This window comes from Myxocyprinus asiaticus, chromosome 35, assembly GCF_019703515.2.
Source record: "Myxocyprinus asiaticus isolate MX2 ecotype Aquarium Trade chromosome 35, UBuf_Myxa_2, whole genome shotgun sequence".
In the NCBI taxonomy this organism is placed as follows: domain Eukaryota; kingdom Metazoa; phylum Chordata; class Actinopteri; order Cypriniformes; family Catostomidae; genus Myxocyprinus; species Myxocyprinus asiaticus.
Window position 1 is genome coordinate 24,464,305 of NC_059378.1, and position 26,630 is coordinate 24,490,934.

Below are 26,630 nucleotides of genomic sequence, written 5' to 3' on the forward strand. Positions count from 1 at the left end.
TCAGCCCTCACAGCGGCGCGCATGGGAGCGCGCTCGAGCCTCCAATCATCCCTCACGCGCTGCGAGGCAGCCAGGCATCTCCTGTGATCCGCTTCTTCACGCGTCTCCTGCTCAACGGACAAAACACGGTGAGAGTTCTGCTGTTAAATATGCTCAGACATGTTTTATACATATATGTTATTTTGTAATTGTATGTGTAAATCGTTTGACGGACACTGATTGTTAAGCTCTTTGCACTAAAAACGTGGGGTTTTCTTTGGTTATTAGCTATTATTAAATGAACAGAACTTTTGTCTGTCATCTCTTTTCTTATTTTTGTCCTTTTCAATCTGTATTTTCGTTTTTATGATTTTCTAAATTATAGTTTTAAATTGTAATTATAGTTCAAAACTAAACCATTGTAATCCGCATTTTGACAAGGCTGTATGCAGCATACACCTCTGCACAGTCCTTTTAGAGGGTGTAACTCTTATTTATACTTTATTTTTTAATTGCAACTATTTTCAGGTTATTAATTTATTTTTTATTTTTGCTCATTATTTCCGCATTTATTTTATAGGCACGTATTTTATTTGTTATATTTTTCCTCACTCTTCAAAGATGTGCTGGGAGGTAGAAAAATGTGTGAAAGTGCGTCTGTTAAAGACACTTATTTTTATTTTTTATATATTTTCACTCACTTTTCATAGATGTGCTGGGAGGTACAAAAATGTGTGAGAGGGCGTCCTGTGCAGTGGCGGATTTAGGCATGGGTGACATGGGCTGTTGCCCAGTGTGGCATCTTGCGGTGGGGGGGCTGGTGGGGGGTTTGCGGTGAGGCACCCAAACAGACCCCCCCCCTATCATTTAGACACCAAATATGCTCCACATATCATTATAGGTTAACTTGATCTTTAATGATCAATGGGTTCCTTTGGCTAGTTCGATTTAGACTTATAAAAACTAAATTTAATCTATTTGCAATCGAATCCTGTGACATTTAATCATGGTTTGTCATTTAAATTATGATATGTTTTTTGTCCTGCAACAGCGGTAAGGCCAAACTCTGGTTTTGGGACTACCGAACATTATTTCCGATGCAGTTCTAGAATCAATAGACGGTTGAATTTCAGGTTGCACAGCTCAGAAATGGCACTGAAAAAGTGTGTTATGTACATTTCCTCTGGTCATACTAAATGTGTTTAGAACTATTTTAAAGCTCATATTGTTTTAAACACTAAGGGATGCTTGGTAATTCGTAGTGTGCTAGAGACACACTGCTAAAGAATTAATGCAATGTATCAAAGATGATACATGTATTGATTAGCCCATCCAATGGTATCAAGACCATTATCCATTATACCTCCACACACACATACGATGGTGAACGAATGTCAAAGAAGTCCTCAATAGCCGAATGACCTTCTGCTGTTTCTGGCCTGGGGCTGATTGTGAAAATAGAACTGACTGTCGAAATGTAGATCATCCCCACAACACCTCCAATCTCTTCGGCTGTTAGATCAATAAAGACCTTTGTGCGATTTGTGCTCCTGCCTCGATCTCCTGCTGGTTAACTGGAGATCCGTCTTTGTGGGACACTGGAAGCAGCTGGTCTGTCCTTCTCTAACAGTTAGCTTGTACAGAAACTGCCTTGACTCAAGAGAGACGTTTGAGTGTGGACTGCTTTTATGGTTGATGGTTCTCCATGTTTCCTTTTTCTTATTGTCTTCACACCTCACAAAGTGATTATGAAGGCTGCAGTCTTGCTGTAGAGTGTGTGCTTGTACATCGGTGTGTTTTTTGGGACAGGATTAAGGAGGTTCCCCTGCTGTGAGGATGAGGAGGTCTCTGCCAGGCTAGAAGATAAGAGGACACTTTGCAGGGTGCCAGTTATGATGGTGAGAAATGTGATATTTGATGGAGCCCCAAATGTGTTGTACCTAAAGAAGTCACACTGAAGACAGGATCTTTCCCGATCTCTTCCTCAGCTCTCTTGGCACCAGATGGGTTCTCCTTATGGCAATTTTAACACTCAGGCTGTCGTTACAAGTGTTGTGTCCTTGACACTTTTAGAGCTGCCAAAACGAACAATGTGAGGTGTGAAATTGCTAAAACTGTTTGTGAAGAGATGGTTGCTCTCATTAGTAGAAATGTGTTTATTTCCATCTTTTGAAGCATTCTTTTGTTTGATTTTCATAATGTTAGGGGGCTGCATGTGAAATCTTAATGTTTCGGCCGAGCTTATCTCAGATTCCCAGAGCAAGATTGAAAAGATGTGATTTGCAAAGCTTTGCTTTTGTTTTTTTACACTCTGATTGATCTCAGTCACATATAAATTGCTTACAAATATCGACTGGCCAACAGCACAATATTTGATGCCATCATCCCCATTAAAAAATATTATGTGACAAAGCAATAATCTTTCCAGTTTGAAGTTTGTAATGTTACTTATGATATCCTTATTACAGGGTTTTTGTTTTATCTTTGAAGAATATATTTAGTTTTCATATTCAGTCTAGGTATTTGCAAAACTATATATTTTCAAAATCGACTTGTTGGTAAGTTGTCTGAACAACTACTTGAATAGTCAATCGTTAACCCTTGCTTGGTCTTGCAGATCTTTCGGACCCATTTGGAACCATTTTAAAAATGGTTAAAAATGACCAGCAAGACCACGGAAGGGTTAAGGAAGCCCTGTATGATTATAGTAGGATGTCCACAAGAAACAGATCAGATGTGTACATATATATTTTTTATATGGGGCTAAGTGCAGCCGATCAGTAGGGTTAATGACAAATATTCAAAAGATAAATAGGTTAAATAACTGTTTTTTTTTTTTGTGCTAAAAATAACAGTATTAGTCTAAAAAAATAAACATGAAAAGGGAACATTTCTCACAGCAGACCATTTCAAGTCTGACAGTAATTAATTGTATTGGAATTTACTGATAAAAGTGGGAATGTGTTACAAAAGCTGTGATTTGTTGATTTAAAAATAGTCTAATAGCCTAATCTAATTGAAATTCAACCAGTTTACCTAATATCTGTGTTATACACTCACTGAGCACTTTATTAGGAACACTACATGATGGTCTTCTGCTGTAGTAGCCCATCCACCTCAAGGTTCGACATGTTGTGCATTCTGAGATGCTATTCTGCTCATTAACGTTGTGTACAGAGTGGCTTTCTGAGTTACCGTAGCCTTTCTGTCAGCTCGAACCAGTCTGGGCATTCTCTGTTGACCTCTCTCATCAACAAGGCGTTTCCGTCCGCGGAATTGCCGTTCACTGGATGTTTTTTGTTTTTGGCATCATTCTGTGTAAACTCTAGATACTGTTGTGCATGAAAATCCCAGGAGATCAGCAGTTACAGAAATACACTAACCAGCCCATCTGGCACCAACAATCATGCCATGGTTGAAATCACTGAGATCACATTTTTCCCCATTCTGATGATTGATGTGAACATTAACTGAAGCTCCTGACCCGTATCTGCCTGATTTTATGCATTGTGCTGCAGCCACACTATTGGATGATTAGATAATCTCATGAATAAGTATGTGTACAGGTAATAAATGTGTACACTAATAAAGTGATCATTGAGTGTATATTTGATGCTCATTAGAGTATCATGCTATTGGCTTAGAAACAAGCTAGCTAACACCAAACTGAAATCATGAGTCTTCCATATATGACACACTGAGTTGCTTATCGATTATAGAGCATTTCAAATTGGTCACTTGTGACTGAGGTTCCATTTTATGGCAAACGGAGGAACCCTACCTATGTAGGCAATGGAGAGCAAGGCGGTTCATTGGGTTTTTAAAAATAGAGGCAATGTCTTTGAGCTTTCTTGCTAGTGCCACCCCTTCCTCAATGGTTAAGCCCATCACTGCAGTCTAGCAGATTGTTGGGTGTGAAATCAACACTGCCATTGGCAGCGACCCTCATGTCGAAGTCCAGCCAGCTGCTTCTAATTCATCATTAAAGGGTCTACACACCAAACATTGGTGTGGTTCCTAAACATTAAACATTAATTCATGCAAACTCAAACTAAGGTAGACCTACAAGTGCTTCCCAGAATAGAAACTAATTAGAGTTAGCTAGTTATAAGTGAGAAAAAGTTCTCAGTGCGCCGTATGTGGTCTATAATCACCCCATTCAGCATCAGAAAACTCTCGCAAAGTTGTAACCTCCTTAGATCTTCCAGATGAGGAAGTATGGATAGTGAAAAGGCTTCTTCCTTTCATCTCTTTGAAAAACTTTTTTGTTCTTCTGCTTTCTGGAGGTAGCAGGGGTGCAACAGATGGCTCACGGAGCCCCAGATCTCAGCAGGAGGAGATGTTGAAGACCTCATAGTGGAGGTTCCATCCCTCCTCTTGAGATGTCACTGAGTTCATACTACCCACATCCCTTTCAAACTTCTGCACAATATCATCTAAGCCATTTGTGGAGGCTTTTTATCAGTTATTCACACAGTAGAAGGATCTGAAGTGTCTGAAAACCAAGTTGTGCTCACACATTCCCTATGTGTAGTAACTCCATCGCCTAGCTGTCTTACTTTCATTCTTTTTCTGAGTCGGGGTCTTGTTGACTTTTGCTTAATTTTCAGCTACAACCTCAGCTCCATGCTGTGACCCTTTGCTGAATATCATATATAATCCAGTTTGCCTGCTGTTACTCCAGAAGCGCTACTGCATGAATCCACGGGGATCTCTGTTTGTTATTTGACTGCACTCTGTCTTGAATCTCAGATGAATGTGTCTGACATAAAGCCATGTTTCTGTGATTTGTCTCCTTTGATAGTAGGCTACAGAGGATTTTTGGTTATTGGAATGTGTTTTCGACTTATTTGATTGTTTCTGTCAAAGGGGCTGAAAATTACAAGGAAATCAAACATTCTGTCAGTGCATCTTAAAATATGAACATATTCAAGATGTTCTTGGTGCCTATTTCCATGGCATGGACATGCAATAATTATAGTACACAATAGTAAGTGGTGCTTGCTTAGGCACTAAATTTCAGTGCATGACTCGTTCTGTATCACTTGTGCTACGGACATGAATGGCATCTCGAATCATGCAGCTTGGTAAGGAGAGTCATGCTATTACTTTTTGTAAAAAAGCAAAAACATTTTTTAAATCCAATAGTATTACTTGAAGGAGAGCAAGCCATATCTAGGGAGCAGAATATCATAGGGTGCATCTCAATATGCTCAATATGCTATAGTTTAGTAGTCATGGCACTGATCAGGAAGTCGGCCATTTCTCAATGGCAAAATCGTTCCAGTACACCGCTCCCTAAAAATTCCCAGAATGCACCATACACTCCTTTATATTAAATGTTTTTATTTATGTCATTTATCTTTTATAACACTGTACGTTTAAATATCTACCAGGAAAACGGACGACAGTTTCATTTATACAGCAATGATTAATGATTAATTGATTAATACCAGCTGTATTTTAATATGCGAGTTCATAATCATGTTGCAGGTGATCCCAAGTGTCCCAAAGTTCAGTGGAAGAACACCCTTGCCAGTACCCAAATTCGTGTTCACAACATACTGATTCATGACATAGGGAGCTAGGGAGCTGATTGAGATGCACAAATAGATTCTGGGTATGGGCTCTTTTGACCACCTAGCAAACCTAATAAACCACCCAGAATACCTTGGCAACACGCTAAACCTTTGCACGGGCAAGCACTGCATTGCTTCTCAGGTTATGCGGAAAGCCCTTATGTGAAAAAGGTTTGGGTGTGTATTATGCTAATTACTAACTGTGGACACGTGCATCCTCATTTAGAATTTACATATTCATCAACATTAGCACAAGGGTAAGAACAAATGTATAAACGTTCGCACCTCTGGTAGAAATTTAGCATGAAAACCTTTTCTGCTCACATAAGAACGAACATTTCGTAATTATTAGTGAATGAGGCCATAACTTTAAAACCTCCATAGAACCATTGCAAAGTGCAAACGTGATGAGTAGATTTGTTTAATAGAAAGCACAAAAAAAAATAAGCAATATATAGTATAATTCGGTAGATGACAAACAACATGTCCAATAGCTTTTTTCCCCAACATGAAGATGTTAGGTTAAAATGTACATGTATGCATAAGGGAATATGTTTATTTTAGGTGCTGTGAAAATACCATTTTATCACCTTATTCTGATCGCCTTTCAACTTTTTTCTAGAAGTACAAATAAACCAATGTCTCAATTAATATGAGGTCATGGAAACTGCAAGTATGATAATTACTAGGTATCATTTTAAAACAAGGTTTGCATTAGGTATCATTAACAATGTATAGTACAGTGTTCCAGCATTTATTAATCTTGGCTAATGTAAATTTATAAAAAAAATTTTAGCAGGCCGGCCCTGTTAACAGCCATCCTATACAGAAAAAATAGGCAACATTTCTTAGCAAATGGCTGTATTATTGATTTTGCACAGCACCACCATCTTTATAAGTCATGCATTGATACAGGTTCCCCACCCCCATCAAAATCTCTCCTCTCTTGTCATCTCATGGTCAGCATACTCAAGGCTGGGCCATCTCATGCCAGATGTTGTATATGTTGCCTGTGGCTCCTGTTTAATTGGTGCGTGGTCTTTGTGGGTGGTGTCCTACCAAGCCCTGCAAGGTGGGCAGCCCCAACATCTTAAGACTTCATTTTATCCTATTTGCACCTCCTCAAAAGTCCAGCTGTTAGTCACATGACAGTGGATCAGTGCCAGTGGAGACTTTGTGTTGGATCAGCGTGGATTGACATCACCTGGTATGAGCAACTTTCTTGCTACATTCCATTGTTGTATTCCCCACATTTGGAACACTGTTTACTTTTTCAGTTATTACAGTACTTTTGCAAGGCTGCACTGTATTGATACTACTCAAACATTTTGGTTTGGGGTGGATGTCAATGTGTACCGTGTAATTTACAGATTCCATTCAGACCTCACTTTGTAGATCATTTAAGCCACGTTACACTGTGTCCTAACCAGACAAAGTCCAATAAAGCGACACATGATAAAAGGTCTCGCAATTTATTTATTTTTTATCTCTTCCATGTTAATTAGAGTTTTGTCCAAATTAGCCACGACAAGGGACAGGACATTCTATCGATCGATCGGTTTGATCGAGCCCTGTCCACTGTGAACTCTCATTGGTCTAAAATCCAGCTTCTCATAGCAGTACATTAAACTTCAAATACGTTCTGATTGGCTGCTATTGTGCTGCGTTACACAGCATTATCGCGTTCAGAGTTGAAAGACGGTCGCTGATATCTTATCTGAATAGGACAAGGTGTTAGGAGTTCTATCTATTTTTATTTTTTATAAATGTACAAACTTTTTAGGAATGAAAGTTTATTATTTAAGATGAAACTTTGAAAATCTTGCATAAACATACATTGAATGTTCAGAATTCAAAATCTAACCAACTGGGATAACGTCATCACAACATTCGCGTAATTAATTGCAATTGATTTTCTTTCTTACATCTACAGTATTTGCAACCTTAATTGTGATCAGTCTTGTATTCCTTGCACACACTCACTGAACACTTTATTAGGAACACTCCTAATAAAGTGCCCAACGTTTTTCTGCTTACTATGATTGTACAGAGTGGTTATCTGAGTTAATGTAGCCTTTCTGTCAGCTCGAACCAGTCTGGCCATTCTCCGTTGACCTCTGTCATCAACAAGGCTCACTTGATGTTTTTGGTTTTTGGCACCATTCTGCGTAAACTCTAGAGACTGCTATGTGTGAAAATCCCAGGAGATCAGCAGTTACAGAAATACTCAAACCAGCCCGCCTGGCACCAACAATCATGCCATGGTAGAAATCACTGAGATAAAAATTTCTGATGGTTGATGTGAATGTTAATTGAAGCTCCTGACCCATATCTGCATGGTTTTATGCTTTGCACTGCTGCCACACGATTGGCTAATTAGATAATCGAAGGAATGAGGTGTACAGATGTTCCTAATAAAGTACTCAGTGAGTGAATATTTATCGATTTATTGTTGCCTTTACACTCCACAGTTACTATGTGTTGATTCTCATGCACAGCTGAAAACAAGACAAAGCAGGTCTGTTGCATCCATTCATTTATGCAGAACCAAAGCCTAAAACTAAACTTACCTAAATTCTAATTCATTTACTGCTATGCAAGCACTGGTATTCCTTCAGTTTTTTATGTTTTTTTTTTTTTTTTTTTTTTTTGTGCAGTGATTAAGAGATACTAATAAAAACACTTGTCAAACTAACAAAGTCTACAGGGGAGTGCTCACACTGAATAGAGACCAGCAATTGTGTGAAGTCTAAAGTTCAGTGGCCGCTCCAAACTCTTTCCCTGGTTGTGAAAAGTGCACAGTGCATAGAACTCACCGCAACAGCCAAAAGCAGTCAGCGTATATTCCCAAATGAAGTCCCTGCAATCTCAATACAAATTTCCTCTGGCAGCAGTTTTGCTCCCCAGCCACATATGCAATTTCCTTCACTTAGCTTTTGTAGATGGGCTCTTAAATAGCCCACAATACTGGCTAGCAACCCTACACAACAATCTCTGCAGGGCGTGAGGTGCATTTGTGTGTCTGTGGCTGTGATAAGGCTGGTCCAGCTATCGACCCACACCCTTGCTGTAGTTCAATACCCCATCCCCATTGATTTACCATAGGCCGAGCGGGTTGCCAGGGTGATGGACTACCTCTAGCCATATTGGAGAAAGTCTCAGAGAGACCTAAACATGCTCATGCTGACATCAACATAATGCAAACACAACCCTATGCCCATAAAAGCATGAGCAATTGCTCAATATAAACACTAACTGATACTAATGCTAAGGGTAATGCTGATACAAGCACATCTGATCTGCTCTGTTTGTTTTAAAGGAATATTCTGGGTTTAATACAAATTAAGCTCAAGCTCAATTGAAAGCAATTGTGGCATGATGTTGATTACCACAGAAAAAATTTTTTTTCAACTTGTACCTCCTTTTCTAAAAAAAAAAAACAAAAAAAAAAAAAGCAAAAATCTGTGTAACAGTGAGGCACTTACAATGGAAGTGAATAGGGCCAATCCATACATTTTTAAAATACTCAGTGTTTCAAAAGTACAGCCACAAGATGTAGGCTAAATAATATGCATGTTAACATGATTTTAGTGTGGTAAAATTACTTACTAATCTTTTCTTTGTAAAGTTATATCCAGTTTAAAATTTTTTCTTTTTTTTTGCCATTAAAATGTAACGCTGTAAACCCGACTGTAAAAACAACGATTCAAACAAATTTACAGCTAAAATAATACATACGTTTTAACAGAATAATTAAAGTGCTTTTATAAAATTATAAGCTTTTTAGATTTACCTGCTAAAGTAAAGCTAAAGTGTACTGTCATAAAACAGATACAAAAAATAAACATTGTTTTCAAACAGCTTTCCAGAATACTCCTCCCATCTCCCCCACCCTGCAGTCTCAAGTCAGATATGTGCAATATAAACCACCACATATCAAACTCTCCTCATTAACGCCAGTTTAAGCAGATCCATCTTCTCATTAAATTCTGCTTTATTACAATCAGCTTGATTCATTACCTGAATCACAGCACTGAGATACCAATTAAAAGGCAATAATGGTAAGAGATGAAGCTGCAATCTGAGTTATACCTTCTTAATGTGCTCTCCAGACACAAAAGCAATTTTCTACACTGATAATTTTTCACAGTCCTTAAAGTCAGCAAAACATTTTTGGGGCTCTTTTAAGCTGCATGGAAGCTGTACACATTAAATTGTAATTAGTTCAGCCAACCCAAGTGAATTAGGTAAGTAATGTGATATATCTGGTTAATATTCTGAAAAATCTGTTTAAAGGGTTAGTCCATGTCCACCCAGAAATGAAAATGATCTCATCATTAACTCACCCTCATGCCATCCCAGATGTGTTTGACTTTATTACTTCTGTTGAACACAAACAAATATTTTTAGAAGAATATCTCCACTCTGTAGGTCCACACAATGAACTGTAAGTGAATGGTGACCAGAACTTTGAATCTCCAAAAATCACATAAGTCAGCATAAAAGTAATCCATAAGACTTCAATGGTTAAATCTATATCTTCTGAACCAGTATGATAGGTGTGGGTGATAAACAGATCAATATTTATTGCTGTGTCCGAAATTGGCCCCTATCCACTATATAGTGCACTATTTCGGGTGTTGGCCATTTTGTAGTAGCGTGCGAATTCTAAGTGAACTACACATTCCCTACATTCGTTCACTCATTCTTACCCATTGGATGTACACTCGACGACGGTTTATTGCCCATAATCCACCATGGGGAGAACTGACAAGCCGGGAGAGAGAGCGCGTGCGGGAGAGGGAGCGTTTGTGAGAGACGCCAGTTTACAGAATTATTTTATTCCTGCAATGTTTTATTTTATGCTGACTGTATTGTTTTACTTTTTTAAAAATATGACTTGATTAAAATAAAATATTCTATGTTATTTGAAGATTTCAGACACAGCCACAGTCTTTTATTTTACCATAAATCTCCACTTTCACCTTCTTTTGTTTTTTGGTCATTTGCATTATTCGTGCATATCACCACCTACTGATCGTGGCTGGCCAAAGGTGAAGATTTATAGAAAAAAGGACGTAAATATTGATCTGTTTCTCACCCACACCTATAAAATCATGTCAAAGGATAGGGATTAAACCATTGGAGTCTTATGGATTACTTTTATTCTGCCTTTATGTGATTTTTGAGATTCAAAGTTCTGGTCACCATTCACTTTCATTGTATGGACCTATAGAGCATAGATATTCTTCAAAAAATCTTTATTTGTGTTCTGCATGAGAAAAAAGTCACACATCTGGGATGGCATGAGGGTGAGTAAATTATGAGAGAATTTTAATTTTTAGGTGAACTATCCCTTTAAAGACCTACGAGATGTTCCAGTTCAGAAATGTAATTAGTTGGTATCTGCTCAGTTCCTAAAAAGTTTTAAGTGGAATTAAATAGGCTTTAACGTCTAATGCTGCCTTCAAGTCCTTCTGAGAAATTTCTACTTACGAGTTTGGAAATTGTAATTATAATGGGATGTGCTTTCAAGTTATTTTATTGGGGGGGAAATGCACGAGTTGGGCAATTCATATTTCTCTTTTTCACTTCCTGACAAAGACAGGAAGCTTTTTTGCATTATTTCAATTTTTTTATTTTTTATAAAATTAAAATAAATAAAATACATTTGTTACAAATGTTTTTTTTTTTTTTTTTAACTAACGCAATTAATCATGCCACCTGCGTAAATTCACTTGTAAAGAATGTTCCTACCATTGATGCAGTTCAAGTTTGAAGTAATAACTTTGTTTTCACTAGTAGCATTCAGCAGAGGGCATTAAGCACAACTCTAGCTGTAGGCAACAATCCAAACTTACCAAGATTAGGAGCACAAAATTAGCCTCAATGCAAACATGTTCTCAAGGCATGTTTTTCAATGTTTTAAACTATGTTTAACTTGACACAGTGTCCTAAAACTTGCCGTATATGTCCAGAGATGCTGAAAATCAATGAGACATGATGAGCACATCATGTAATTAATTAGATTATCGATCATCAAACTAAACTGTACAGTCAACATTCACAATTAAAATGTAATTATGACCAATACCAATTCGCTTCTGCCATGATTCTTTAATTAACTCAACTCAAAAGTAGGAAATCCCGTGTTTCCAGCTGGTAATTACTACATTCATAATACGATCATTCTGATGTGTCATAAAACACCATTGACCCCATCATTACAAACACGACATGATCATTTGTTGAAAATAAAGATGGACTAGCTTAGACAAAAAGTGACTTTTTGCACTAGGTGTAAATAGCACCTGCCACACAGCGCCACTATTTGCACTCAAATAGTCTGGTGGAAACACAGAAATTAAAGACAAACTGCATCCCCATGTGCTGCTGCAATGGTGTAGATGGCACGGACGACCCAGGTTCTAACCCCCCTTTTGTCCCACATTTTCTCATCCTGTTTACTGTCTCCACTCTTAATATTTCCTTTAATACTACTTATAACAATAAATTAAAATGAATATAAAGGTTGATTTTCTTACAGTGTTTTGGTCACAGTGAAGGTCAGGGAGTTGAGAGAAAGGTTTGATCTGGGTAAAATTAACCATGGTTTTGCTGTAGAAAAATTGTTGTAACCATGTTTTGTGGTGGAAGTGCCATTGTTTTATGTAATATGGTGTTAATATAGTAACCATGTTTAATTTTGTGGTTACTATGATTCATCTACAAAATACCATGGTGATGTTACGGTTACTGTAGTAAAACCATTCATTTTTGTAAGGGAAGGTTAGGGTTAGGTTTAGGGGTAGGGGTTGGTGTAGGATGTCTGTGGGACTCTAAATAAACAAAATAATGCTTGCCCCTATACTATATGTTTGCACTTAGTGCAAGGAAGATGCTTTTTGTTATTATTTACACACAGTGTAAATAAAATCTGTTGCTATTTGCACTTGGTTCAAATAGCCTCTGCCAAAAAACTGTCATGTTTATATTAGTCGCTCTGGTCCCAGTCTGTGCAAATGCATGGATAGACGCCTGCAGTTTTAGGCAGTGTGAGCAGGCTTTCAGGGACAAAAAGACTGATTCACTGAGAGGAACATCTAAGGATGAGAGGGGACCCCAGATGATCAAAGTGAGACCCATGTCACTGATTTGCATTGTGAGAACCTTCCGATCAGCTCCACTTTGAAATGACACCTGAGGAAAGAGTCTTCCTTTGGATCCTCTTATTCTTGGCCCAGCAGGGATGCAAACATGATATTTAGTCTGGCAAGTTTTCTCAACACATTTAGGTTGCCTTTGAGCTCTTGTTTTTTTTTTTTTTTTTTCATGTCAAAGCAAAGCAAAGCCATTATTTAAATATTAAAGTATGTTTTTGGGTAGAACATGATGCTCTCTTTTGAGGTGTCCTGATTTAAACCTCTAGCCAGTTTTTCAGTTGAAAATTATTTTTGAATGTTTGTCATATTTCAGTTTGAATTAATATAAAACTTTAACTAAGCTAACTTTATACATTTAAATGCTGTTTTCAGGATATTTTGGTCATAACAATCAAATCATTACATCCCATCAGTTTCAAGATGAATGTCTTGAGGATTGTCTATCCAGATATCATTTGTTTTCTGTTCCATAACTAATTTTATCTGACCCTATTTTGCAGGAGGCACTGTGTTTGAAGATGGAGACTCCCGGCTCATGTTTTCTCTTTTCTCTGCTCCTCATCACACTGTCTCAAACATCACATGGCTCTGAGACCCCATCTGCAAATGCCAAGTGGAGTCTAATCCAGTCCTCAACCTCCATCACCGACTCCATGCAAGATCCTGAGATGGGACTTCCTCATGGCAACCCCAGAAGAAGACATGGGTCACGTGAAGTCAGGGATAGTGCTGGGTTGCTCTCCCAGAGGCCTGTGTCCTGGCCGGAGGATGACGGGCAGAGTCTAGAGGGTCTGAGCCCTGTAAGGCTGGAGATGGGGCCTGGGGACCAGGTGAGGGCAGGGGGTCATGATGAGGTCAGTGGTCCTGCTCATATGCGGCGGGGAAATCCTCCAACAGAGGGAGAGTTCACACGTAAAGGCAGGAGACACGGTCACGGGCACCTGGCTGAACACAGGAAGCAGGGAGGCAGAAGAGAAAAAGGCAGAGCTAAAGGTACTAGAGATCAGGGGCCCCTTCTTTGAACCTGGATTGCTTAGTTAGCTAGATTTGGGTTAGTTGTGGGTTAGTTGACATAAACATGATTTTATTACCCAAATTCTTGGACCTGCTCATTGACAGGTTAACTATTGCAGTAGATACAGTAGCTTACAGCTATTTTGCTAGCGGATGAGAAAATCAAACGTGTTCGAAAATGGGACCCAGAAAGAAAGTATGTGTATTTAGTCTAGGGACTTTGCAGTCTTGAGACCTATGCAACAGCCAGAGGCATCTGTCTGACACAGGGGTACATAGACCAATAATTAAAAAGTAGCATTATTTAATATTAATATACGCAATTATATGTGATTAATTTATTAATTTATCAACATAACATGTAATTAATTTGATTAACATTTTGAATCGAATGACAGCCCTATTAAATAGCTATTTGGCTATTGCTTATGTGGCGGAACGACCCGCCCCTCCCTCTCGTTATCATCGCCCCGCCTCTGAGGGTCGTCCTTCAGCCAGGCTCACAAAGGGATTGGGCAGGGGAGAGGAGGGATGCAATTTAATAAGCCTCGTTTGGCAGTGGATGATGAGACACACCTGATGTGAATTGGGCCTCATCACCACTGCCATTAAATGTAGACCGCGCCTCTCTTCTGGGAGCCGGCTTCTCCTTGTGTGCACACACTGGCGTCCTTGCAGGTCCAGGAACAGAAGCTGAGCTGCTGAAGCCGTTGCTCCTCACACCCCAGACCCAGCAGGTGAGCGTGTATGACCACTGGATACCACCCCTAAAACCTGGACCAACCCCTGTGGACACTCCCTAACCTGCACTGAGCCCCATTTCTCTGCAAGGACGCCAGATTCCCCCTTTGTCTGAACACTTATCCCCATGTACACTTTAATTCACCATTTTGAACATTTTATGTTGATCATTATTTCAAATAATGGCCTGATGCCACACCCACTGTGTCTATCTCTTGCTCACCCTGCCACATATACCATTAAAGGAATAGTTCACCCAAAAATGGTAATTCTCTCACCATTTACTCACTCTTATGTCATCTCAAACTTGTATAACTTTCTTCTGTGGAACACAAACAAGCATGTCAAGTGCGAGGACGTGTAATTGAGCTTCAAATCATGGTTGTGCTAAGGAGACTGCAGATGTCAAGATTTATAGTGAAAAAGGAGTTACATTTGGTCTGTTCTCACCCAAAACCGATCACATCACTTCAGAAGATGTGGATTAAACCACTCGAGTCGCATGGATTACCTTTATGCTGCCTTTATGTCCTTTTTGGAGCTTGAAAGTTTTGGACCCCATTGACTTGCATTGTATGGACAAACAGACATAATAATCCTTCAAAACATCTTAGTGTGTGTTCCGCAGAAGAAAGAAAGTCATATGTGTTTGAGGTGGCATAAAGGCGAATAAATGGTGAGAGAATTTTCATTTTGGGGCAAACTATTCCTTTAATTAACAGCCACACAGTTTAGGTGACATTAGTGGAAAGTCATTTCATAGGCAGAACAAGTTTAATAAAACATTTTAATAAACATTTTTTACAGACATTTGAATCCTTGGAATAATGAAAAGTATTGTACTATAAAACCAGGAATGTGTATTAAGAAACTAAATATGATTACTTTTATTTCATGCTGACTTTAATAAATCCCTGTAATGATCAAATGGCCCAGAGGGTTTAAGCACCAGAGGGTGTATTTCTGTGTTTCTAAGTAGCCATTTGAGATGTTTCCCAGGCTAAATATGAACTCCTACTTGTATATAGAACTCAATGCTCTCACTCTCTTTCTCTCCTAGGGGTTCTCTATGACCCTGAACCACAATTAGGCTCCTTGTTAAAGGACATGAAGGCATTTGAGGATGATTCCTACACCTCCCTGCCCAATCATGACAATGCCCATCCCACTGACGTTCCCTCCTCTGTCTCACCCATTTTAGCAACCACAGCAGACAACGAGCATCCCCCAACACTGGCCCCAGCTTCCACCAAACCACAGGTACCCGGGCAAGCATAAGCGTCCTTTAATATGAAGGTCTATTGTGTTTCTCATGTTGTTAAGTTCCATTCGTATAAACTGTATACAGCTTATGTTATGTTCTAAAGTGGCATTATTTGGGGAAAAAAGACAAAATAAGTTTGCCTGGATTCATTTTTGAGAAGATCTTGGTTGCACACCTGCCTCTCACCACCCTTATTTTATTGCTAGAAGTTGTCAGTCAATTGCATGACTCGTTTACTGCTGTCATCCTAAATTAAACTGCCCCTGTTTTTTTTGTTTTTTTCTGTTCTGTCATTTTGTTGGAAGATCCCAAAATGAACATTTTCATTTAAACCGCACACCATGGCAGATATTAATACTGAAGTGCTTTTTGAAGCCAGTAGCAAAGGTACTTGTCATCCTTGTGGTGTGCAGTGCTTTATCACACATATTTATTTACCTGTGCTTTGCTCCATGCTTATTACTGAGTGCCGCCTGGGGCTGGATCGTACTCGAGTAAAATTAACCAGCTCCCTCTGCTCTAGGGAGGAGGTGGAGGAGGGGAGCTGTCACCAGCTCTAGTGTGGGGTGAGATGTCGCTCGCCCATCCTCCTGCTCCCCTTTCTCACAGCCATCTGTTCTCCTCCATCCTATATTTTTTTTTTACCAGTGCCTGCTTTCTTTTAATTCTCTTGAGAGGCACTGATATTCTGGGATACTGATATTAATAAAAAACTATATTTGCATAATTTACAGGAAATGCCACCGCTTGCAAGGCAAAGAAAATTGTTTAGGATATAGGCTTTGGTTTTGGGTCAATGAAATACTGTATCAGAGCTCCTTTGCTTCCAAATTTAATGATATTTATCTCGCTTTCCGCAGTGGTTAGAAACAGGAAAGAGAAACGAGCAAGTGGGGATTTGAGGAGAGAGACAAGATATTCCAAGTGTATTCCAATGGAATAATTAATGGAATATTGTTAATTGTTCAGGTGACAAGATTGCAAAACGGCAGTGTAGTGTTTTTCACATTGCAATTACAAGAAAAGACAAGAACCCACAACACAGCACTTTAATGACTGATCACTGTAGCGTAACCACATCACATCATTAATTACTTACGTAGTTGAATCCGGATAAAGAAAATGCATTTGCAGTTACACCTTCTTTGAATGTGGTCAGAATAAATCCCTGATTGGAGGGCCTGGGTAGCTCAGCAAGTAAAGACACTGACTACCACACCTGGAGTTGCAAGTTCAAATCCAGGGCATGCTGAGTGACTCCAGTTAGGCTTCCTAAGCAACCAATTGGCCCGGTTGCTATGGTGGGTAGAGTCACTGAGGATTGACGGTCTCAGACGTGGAGGCAACTGAGATTCATCCTCAGCCACCCGGATTGAGTTGAGTCACTACGCCACCACGAGGACCTTGAGCGCACTGGGAATTGGGCATTCCAAATTGGGGAGAAACAGGGAGAAAATTTCAGTTATCTGATCACGATCTGATTACAATGCATCTTAGATGCATTTACACCTTTCATTTAATGTGGTCAAGTGCTATCCGATAGCGATCCGATCACTAAAAATGCATGTTAATGCAAGGTGTAAATCGGGTCAATTTGACAGGTGGTTGGAGTGGAGAAATAGAAAAATAAAAGAGCTTTGTGACATAATTTGAAAAGGAAAGTCTTTTCAGAGGCAGAGCAATGTGTTATAATTTGATGTAACATGATGAAGACAGAATTTTTCAGTTTTCAGTCAAACTAATGAAACAGAGAAAAAAAGAGTGAAAACTCTTTGCATGCGCTTGTTCCACGAGACAAACAACGAATCAGACACGAGCATGACGGCTTGTCTTTTGTCTGTTCTTAAAAATATAATAAAGTGTGTTTCTTCAAGCGCATGTCTTTGTGACTAACAGCATTTCTTGTCATGTGTCACTCCGAGACAGGTCGCCCGCCTGTTACGGATGGATGAGCAAAATTACCCGCACATGAAATACATTTGGACCAGGAACTGGATTCAACCTTATTGCATTTGGCGGGTGCTAGTTTCACACCCTGGCCACTGTTTAATATACTGTATTTGATGACTTCCCAGATCCATGGTTTTGCCATTTCCCGATATTATCGATCATCAACTGTTTGCAATCGGCATCGGGATCTTTGTAAGACATCGTTGATATCCAATTACATCGTCCTATCGCCCAGACCTAGTGGCCATTGGGGTGGCCAGGCTTCGGTCCATGGTGGCCACGGCCACTCCTGGCCACCCCCTAGCTCCACCCCTGCTTGGACAGTGAGCCAATTTTGGTGAGGATTAGAAAAAAGTGGTTGGAGGAGAAGTAAAATAACATTAGAACAATAAGTAAAAATTAATTAGACCATGGTTTCTCAACCTTTTGCCCACTGCGACCCACTTTTTTTGAATGCCAGACATCCATGACCCACCAAGGGTCATTCAGAGTAGCATGGTAATGCATGGAGCTTGCACATGCAACGCTACATAAAGAGACCTTGTCCAAAAAGAACGATTTGTAGCATTGATGGTTATAGTGATTGGACTGCTAATAATTAACGTCAGCGAAATACAGCCTCTTACATACAGTCATTTACGCAAATCTGGATATTTTAACACGATTCAACAATAAAGGTCACTGTTGCACCAAACATTGTAAATGTACCATTCTATCCTTCTAATTGGTAATATGTACTCATGACAGAAAAGATCTCATGACCCAGCAGACAATGAGAAACCCTGAATTAGACGACAGAACTTTGGAACTTGGCCCCTGATAATATCATAGCCTAACATGTTTCCATTAATCATATCCCAATGAATAATCCCGTATATATCTGGTCAGTGTTGGGTATAATCTAAGTAGTTAATACATTTAATTAATTATTAGTACAAAAAGTAATGTAGCACATTACATTTTAGATTCTAGTAATCAGATTACAGTAACTGACTTTCAATTAAGTTAATTACTTGGGTTACATTTTTTTTTAATAATATTATATATGTAGGATACATTTAAAACATCAGTTAATTTGTTTGCGTTATTTGAACAGAGTGCACCACCTAACGAATAAATGTACGAGGAGGAAATACAGACATTATTTTGAATTTGTTGAGTTGTTGTAGTTTTTTTTAATGTGAAGTAACAAAAGTATTTAGAAATGTGGTTACTTTTCGATTAAATAATCTGTAAAGTCAGTAATCTAATTTCAATTTTAGAGTAGTAATTAGTAATGTGTTGTGAATTACTTTTTGGAGTAATTTACCCAAAACTGTTTAGTTAATATAATTCCCTCCTTAGATTATCTTTAGCAGAATATTCTGCCTAATTCTATGGTCAAAATATATGTGGACACCCCCTTCTAATTAAAGAGTTTGGTTACTCCGTTAATACCAGTGAAGATAAATCATAATTTTACTCCAAACAATGGCATTCTAGGGCATTCGGCGCTTCCAACTTTATGGCAACAGTTTGGGGAGAGCCCTTTTCTATTCCAGCATGAAAATGCCCCTGTTCACAAAAGCAAAGTCCATAAGGAAATGGTTTACTGTGTCTGATGTGGAAGAAATTGACTGGCCTGCACAAAGCCCAGACCTGAACCCCACTGAACACCTTTGGGTTGAATTGGAACGCCAACTGAAAGCCAGGCCATCGCCCAACATCAGTGCCGGACCTCAGAGATGCACTTGTGTCTGAATGGGAGCAAATCCCTGCAGCCATGTCACTACATACAGTATAGTGGAAAGCCTTCCCAGAAAAGTGGAAGTTGTTATTGCACCAAAGGGGGAAATTGATGTCTATGTTTTTGAAATTGAAGGTTCATCAAGCACATATGGTGTCCACAAACTTTTGGCCACATAGTGTAGTTTCATGTTGTCTTTGAAGGGATAGTTAACCCAGAAATGAAAATTCTCTCATCATTTCCTCACCCTAATGCCATCACTGATGTGTATGATTTTCTTTCTTCTGCTGAACACATAACAAATATTTTTAGAAGAATATCTCAGCTCTGTAGGTCCTCACAATGCAAGTAAATGGGTATAAACTTTTGAAGCTCCAAAAGGACATATAGGCAGCATAAAAGTAATCCATAAGACTCCAGTGGTTAAATGAATGTCTTCAGAAGCGATACGATAAATGTGGGTACGAAACAGATCAATATTTAAGTTCTTCTTTACGATCAATCTCCACTTTCACTTTCGCATTCTTCTTCTTTTATTTTTATGTGATTTGTATTCTTTGTGCATATCGCCATCTACTGGGCAGGGAGGATAATTTATGGTAAAAACAGACATAAATATTGATGCTCTAATGTAAAATTAAAGCAAAATTGCCAAATTATTGAATTGAATTAGCACTTTGCTGTAAAGTAATTAATGGCTTATCCAAAATAAACCTATTTAAGGTGTGAATCACTATATATTTCTTTAATCATATTTAAACTGTCTTCAGAAGTCAGGCAGAGGGAAAGCCCAAGGGGAGGTGTTGCCCACCCTGGACATGGCGCTCTTCGACTGGACTGATTATGAAGATATGAAGCCTGTTGACTCTTGGCCATCAAGCAAAAGAAAAGGTATGAAAGCACATGCTCATGGTTTAAAGGTACAAACTGTCATATTTGTTTCCTGCTAAGGTTATTTAAAAAAATATTTTTTAAGACCAATAGCTTTTTTTTGGTCACCAAGTTATAAATATTTGATTATAAGATCGAATGAACCTCTTTAGATCATTGAAACTTTAAGCATAAATCATTTGCAGTCTCACAACTGATTTGGGAATAAAAGATTTCATAGGAGGCCTGTGTCTATATCTATTTTTGCTACAAAGATAAACGTCGCAGCAAAAACAAGAGCAATGGGAACTCAACGCTCGATGCTGATGTCATCGAACCATGTGACCATCATCTCGACTGCCTCCCTGGTTAGTGCACCCCATAATCATTTAAACATTACTCACTTACAACCGTTTGCATAGGAAATTGAAAGTCCTTACCTGTTTGTGGTTTATCTCATTGTTCCTTGACCAGGTTCCTGCTGTGACCTTAGAGAACATGAGTGCAAACCTCACAACCGTGGCTTGAACAACAAGTGTTACGATGACTGCATGTGTGAGGAGGGTGGGTGATACATGTGTCACATACTTGTGCTAAAGCTTTTGCCATGATTTACCCTCTCTTATGTCATTCTAAACCCATTTAACTTTCTTTATTCCATGACACAAAAAAAGAAAAGTTTAGAAGAATGTCCAAGCTGATGTGTTCTACTGATGGGAAGATCAGATCTTTTTACTGACATAGATCTTTGAGTCTTGTTCAGCAAAATGAACAAATCTTTATTCAAGTCATTTAGCTCATTTGTCACGTGACAGCCGCATAGGCTCTACAGGAAACAGAATTGATTAGTTCACCTCCTGAGTCGATCTTCAGGTACAAGTCTTTCATTCATTTGTCACGTGAGAGCCGAGTGGGCTTTGTACAGGAAATAGAATTGATTAGTTCACCTCCCGAGTCGGTCTTCGGATCTTCGTTCATTTGTCACGTGACGACTATTAGGCTGAGCACTCATTCATGAGTGACAATTACTGGTCTTTTTTCAATATTTTTTTTTCCTTTACAGCTCACAGTCAGTGTGTTGCAGTTGTTTATATTGTGTTCAGTACATGTCAGTACGGCAATAAATGACATTTTAAGAATTGTCACAATGAATTATTTTCATGTATTTAATGCAGGAAGTGTTGAGACGATATTTTCTCCCAAGTGTAAAATTAAAGTAAAATGGTCTTAGCTAACTATCAGTAAATTCAAAGGGAAATTCTGTAAGGCATATTTGATTTGGGTCTACAGTTCCTAACAAGAACATAAGAATAAATAAATAAATACAACAAGGGGATTCATCATGAAGGAAAAATAAATGACAGTTTATTCAAGATCAACTCAATAAACAAGTAAATAATATGGGGTTATCTTATTGCTCTTGTAGTCTATGATATTTTCTGATGAGAAGATAAAAGTCATACAAAGTTTAAAACACTACTCTTTATTACCAGATTCAATGTTATGGGGAAAAAAAAACATCATGACAGAAATATTCACAAAGTTATGAATGGCAAGAAATAAAGACGCTAAAATTTGAGACCAGAAACACTTAGTGTAACTGTAAGGGCAAAAATAAAGCATCATAAACTGCATGTTGGAAATATTAAGTTGGGAGGTATTAAGTAACTTCTGTTTGCAATACAGAGCCTATGTGGCTGTCAATGAACAACTTGTACCCGAAGACCGAGTTGGAAGGTGAACTAATCAATTTTGTTTCCTGTACAGATCTTCTGGGTACCTATGAGGCGGTCACGTGTCAAATGAATGAAAGACTCATACCCGAAGACTCGGGAAGTGAACTAATCAATTTTGTTTCCTGTACAGAGCCTATTCAGCTCTCCCCGCATCAAATGAACGAAACACAAGCAAGAATTTTGCCCATGCGTGGCTACGACAATATAAACAAATCACTTTCTGAGACTAATCGTTCTTCCGAGTCATATAAAAGATTCATTCTAAATGAACGAATCATTCATGAACGATCCATCACTAATGTTTTCCATTCAACAAAGGTTAATGGGAACAGGGGCTATCAAGCTTCAAAAGTAAAAAAAACAACAACAAAAAAGTAAAACAAAAAAACAAAAAAACAAGCCCATAAAGTATCATAAAATTAGTCCATACGACTTGTGTTCTATATTCCAAGTCTTCTGAAGCTATATGATAATTTTCCATTAGTGTTTACTGTTTGGTTTTCCTAGCAGCCAAAATCACATTCTATAGATCTATAGATTCTTAAAGCCTATTTAAAATCTTTCAGGTTTGCGCTGTTACGCCAAGTTCCATCGCAAGCGAAGGGTGACCCGAAGACGTGGCCGCTGTGTGGAACCAGAAAGAGCCAACAGTGACCAAGGAGCCTTCATCACCATCTGACATATCCTATATAGAGATAAAGAAAGAAACAGAGAATGACTGATGACAAAGAAAATAATAAGACGAAACAACCACATTCTCATTCTCCCATGGACTGCAAGATGAACTGAGCCTATCCTGAACAAGAGATCAGGTCAAAGTTAAAAGCACCTCAAAGTTTGCTGGCACTCAACGCGCATTATAAATATACATATGCTGTTTTGTCAAAAGTTACATGTGCATTGCGTAACTGTTACCTATACTGGTGTTTCTTAACTGGTGGGTTGCAACACAAAAATGGGTTGCAGACAGTGCTAAATGCAAATTAAATGGCAAAACAAATAGGCTTATCAATAGGCTTAAAAGGGACGAGAAAACGCTTCCCATAGTTTTGGTTGCGTCCACAGTATTTTGGTGCAAACTCATATATCACATGGTAATATGGTTAATACTAGTACATGATGGGGCTCAATGTTTCTTATATGTGTTACGCTGGTAAATCACACTTCTGCTGTTGTTTACACATTTACAAAATTGACGGTTTTCCTGTTCAGCCTATGTAATGTTCAAGGGATAGTTCACCCAAAAATGAAAATTCTCTCATCATTCACTCACCCTAATGCCATCGCAGACTTACTTTCTTTTGCAGAACACAAACAAAGATTTTTAGAAGAATATTTCAGCTCTGTTGGTCTTTTCAATGCAAGTGAATGGTGACCAGACCTTTGAAGCTCCAAAAATCACATAAAGGCCACATAAAAGTAATCCATATGACTCCACTGGTTTAATTCATATCTTCAGAAGTGATATGATAGGTGTGGATGAGAAACAGATCAATTCTTTTTTTACCATAAATCTCCACTTTTAATGTTCACTTTCAAAATGTGAAAGTGAATGTGGAGATTTAAAGTAATGAGGACTTAAATATTAATCTTTTTCTTACCTACACCTATAATATTGCTTCTGAAAATATGGATTAAACCACTGGAGTCTTTGGGTTACTTGGATTACCTTCACGTGGCCTTTTGTGTGATTTTTGGAGCTTCAAAGTTCTGGTCACCATTCACTTGCATTGTAAGGACCAAAAGAACTGAGATATTCTTCTAAATATATTTGTTTGTGTTTTTCAGAAGAAAGAAAGTCATACACATCTGGGATGGCATGAGGGTGAGTAAAGGCCTGTTCACCCCAAACCCGTTTTTCGGTACGAATGTTCGTTCCGAATGGGCTTTTGTACAGTAACAATGAATTCCGATGCCGCTACTCATACCGAGTCCGACAAATCGTCCTCTGACAATCCTAAAGTTTTTTTTACGGGATTGACAGTGGCATTTGAAAGACCAGGGCCAAACTCCAGACATGAATTGTCAATTGATAGTGCATGTTAGGAGTTAGGTCCCAAGTTGGGACTGTAGCCGGCCGAGGTGGATTTAATCGTCTTGCTCCTCTAAGGAACTTTATGATTAAATCATGTTTGTCTATAGTGGCACCGGCTTCAGGTGCGTGATATGCAGATATAGAAACCACGTAAACTTTGGGCGTTGATGGAGTGAGTCCTGCGTCTAATCGCTTTTGAAGAAGTATGAGAATTTCTTGTATGGGGCAGTTTACTGTGTCTTTGCCATGTGAAAGACAACAATCAGTGAACACCTTCCATTTTAGCGCATAGAGGCATCTCGTGGATGGCGCTCTGGCCTGTAAAATGGTGTTCATGACTGAATGCATCAGTTCTGACACGTTTAGCATGCTCTGTTCAAAGGCCACACATGTAGGCTTTGCAGCTCTGGCTGGGGATGTCAAACAGTGCCTTGTGTTTGAGAGAGAAGATCTTTCTTCAGCATTAATTCCCATGGAGGCCCATCCAGTATTTCTACCATCTCCAGAAACCAGGACTGATTGGGCCATTTTGGCACAGTTAACAGAACTGTTTCCATGTCCACTCTAACTTTGCTGATGACAGAATGAAGGAGGCGCACCGGGGGAAACGCATACTTGCGTGATCCACATTAGAGGGGATGAAATCGCTGCGCGGGTGAGCTGAATAGGTCGTGCACCAAGATTTTGACAGATCATTATGAACTTCAGGGAAGAACGGGATAGATCTATGGGACGTGTGCTTGACGGCGTCTGGACTGCAGGAACTGTTCATCAAGGCGAGACTGTGTAGGTTTCTCTGGAGGAGACCACTCGATATCGAGCTTTTCGGCCACCCTTGAAAGGACGCGAAGCATCTCCTTGTCATTGGCGCTTACACACTCCTCACCCTCGCTGGGTGGAGGGTCGGTAGCATCATCCACTCACCACTCGCCTGATGCTGTGAGAGACATGACATCGTCATCATCCCCAGCGTCAGAACCGGTGAACGAGATGAGTTCGTGCATTCCTGCGGAGGGCCAGAGCTCGTCACCCACATCATTAATCGGCATAGATGCGTTGCATGGAGATTGAGGAGCTTGTGGGGCGTGTGCCAGCACGAGGTCCCCTTCAAATTCATCCTGCTCGATCTCACGGCCCCGCCGTGCCTCCTCGTGTGATCCCTCGAGTATCACAGAAGAGGTGGGTGGGAGGGCGCAGGAGGCTGAATCGTCCCTCAGAACGAGGGCAATTTGCGAACACAGCATCTTGAGACTCATGCCCTTGGTCTCCATGAGAGCTGACTTTGCCCAGACAGAGAATGCAGTTCTCATATTACTCTGACGGTGGGATGTGCCTCTCGCACAAGGAACACTTACGGAATGTCATCTTTAAAAAGATGCGAACACATAAGTGACTCTTTTATATATGTATACTGTATATATATATATATATATATATATATATATATATATATATATATATATATATATATACACACACTACCGGTCAAAAGTTTTGAAACACTTACTCATTCTTTATTATAATTTTTTTCTTCACATTTTAGAATAATAGTAAAGTCATCAAAACTATGGAATAACTTAAATGGAACTATGGGAATTAACAAAACTATGTTCTATTTTAGCATCTTCAAAGTAGTCATCCTTTGCCTAGAATTTGCAGACATGTAAACTTGACATTTTCTCAACCAGCTTCTTGAGGTATCACCCATGGATGCTTTTTAAACAGTATTGAAGGAGTTCCCATCTATGATGGGCACTTATTGGCTGCTTTTCTTTATTATTTGGTCAAAGTCATCAATTTCAAAAACGTTTTTTTTCTTTTAATTAAATGTTAGTTTTATAATGAAATAAATTAATATGTTGGCACAATTATATTTTTGTTTACAAAACTAATTTCAAACATTTAAGCATACGCCTTCAGATCAAAAGATTTTTAAGATCATGAGAAATATTCCAGTCAAGTGTTTCAAAACTTTTGACCGGTAGTGTGTGTGTGTGTGTGTGTATATATATATATATATATATATATATATATATATATATATATATATATATATATATACACTGGTGGCCAAAAGTTTGGAATAATGTACAGATTTTGCTCTTATGGAAAGTAATTGGTACTTTTATTCACCAAAGTGGCATTCAGCTGATCACAATGTATAGTCGGACATTAATAATATGAAAAATTATTATTACAATTTGAAAAAAAAATTCAGAACTTCTTAAACTACTTCAAAGTATTCTCATCAAAAAATCCTCCACGTGCAGCAATGACAGCTTTGCAGATCCTTGGATTCTAGCTGTCAATTTGTCCAGATACTCAGGTGACATTTCACCCCACGCTTCCTGTAACACTTGCCAGAGATGTGGCTGTCTTGTCGGGCACTTCACACGCACCTTACAGTCTAGCTGATCCCACAAAATGCTCAATTGGGTTAAGATCCATAACACTCTTTTCCAATTATCTGTTGTCCAATGTCTGTGTTTCTTTGCCCACTCTAACCTTTTCTTTTTGTTTTTCTATTTCAAAAGTGGGTTTTTCTTTGCAATTCTTCCCATAAGGCCTGCACC

The 26,630-nt window shown here is 38.8% G+C and overlaps 1 protein-coding gene across 3 annotated transcripts; it reads left to right on the plus strand.

The window, feature by feature from the left end:
* LOC127426445 (draxin-like) lies at positions 1-23,345 on the plus strand. Of its 3 annotated transcripts, none has more exons than XM_051673272.1 (7): positions 1-128; positions 13,222-13,714; positions 15,537-15,736; positions 20,187-20,307; positions 20,562-20,654; positions 20,761-20,850; positions 22,589-23,345. In XM_051673272.1, the coding sequence occupies exons 2-7, from the start codon at positions 13,240-13,242 to the stop codon at positions 22,699-22,701; spliced, it is 1,092 nt and encodes a 363-aa protein (XP_051529232.1). In that variant the 5' UTR covers positions 1-128; positions 13,222-13,239; the 3' UTR covers positions 22,702-23,345. The 3 variants fall into 3 exon arrangements, with proteins under 3 accessions (XP_051529232.1, XP_051529233.1, XP_051529234.1); XM_051673273.1 differs by having other exon boundaries at positions 20,190-20,307; XM_051673274.1 differs by having other exon boundaries at positions 15,678-15,736.
* Positions 23,346-26,630: the final 3,285 nt, after the last annotated feature.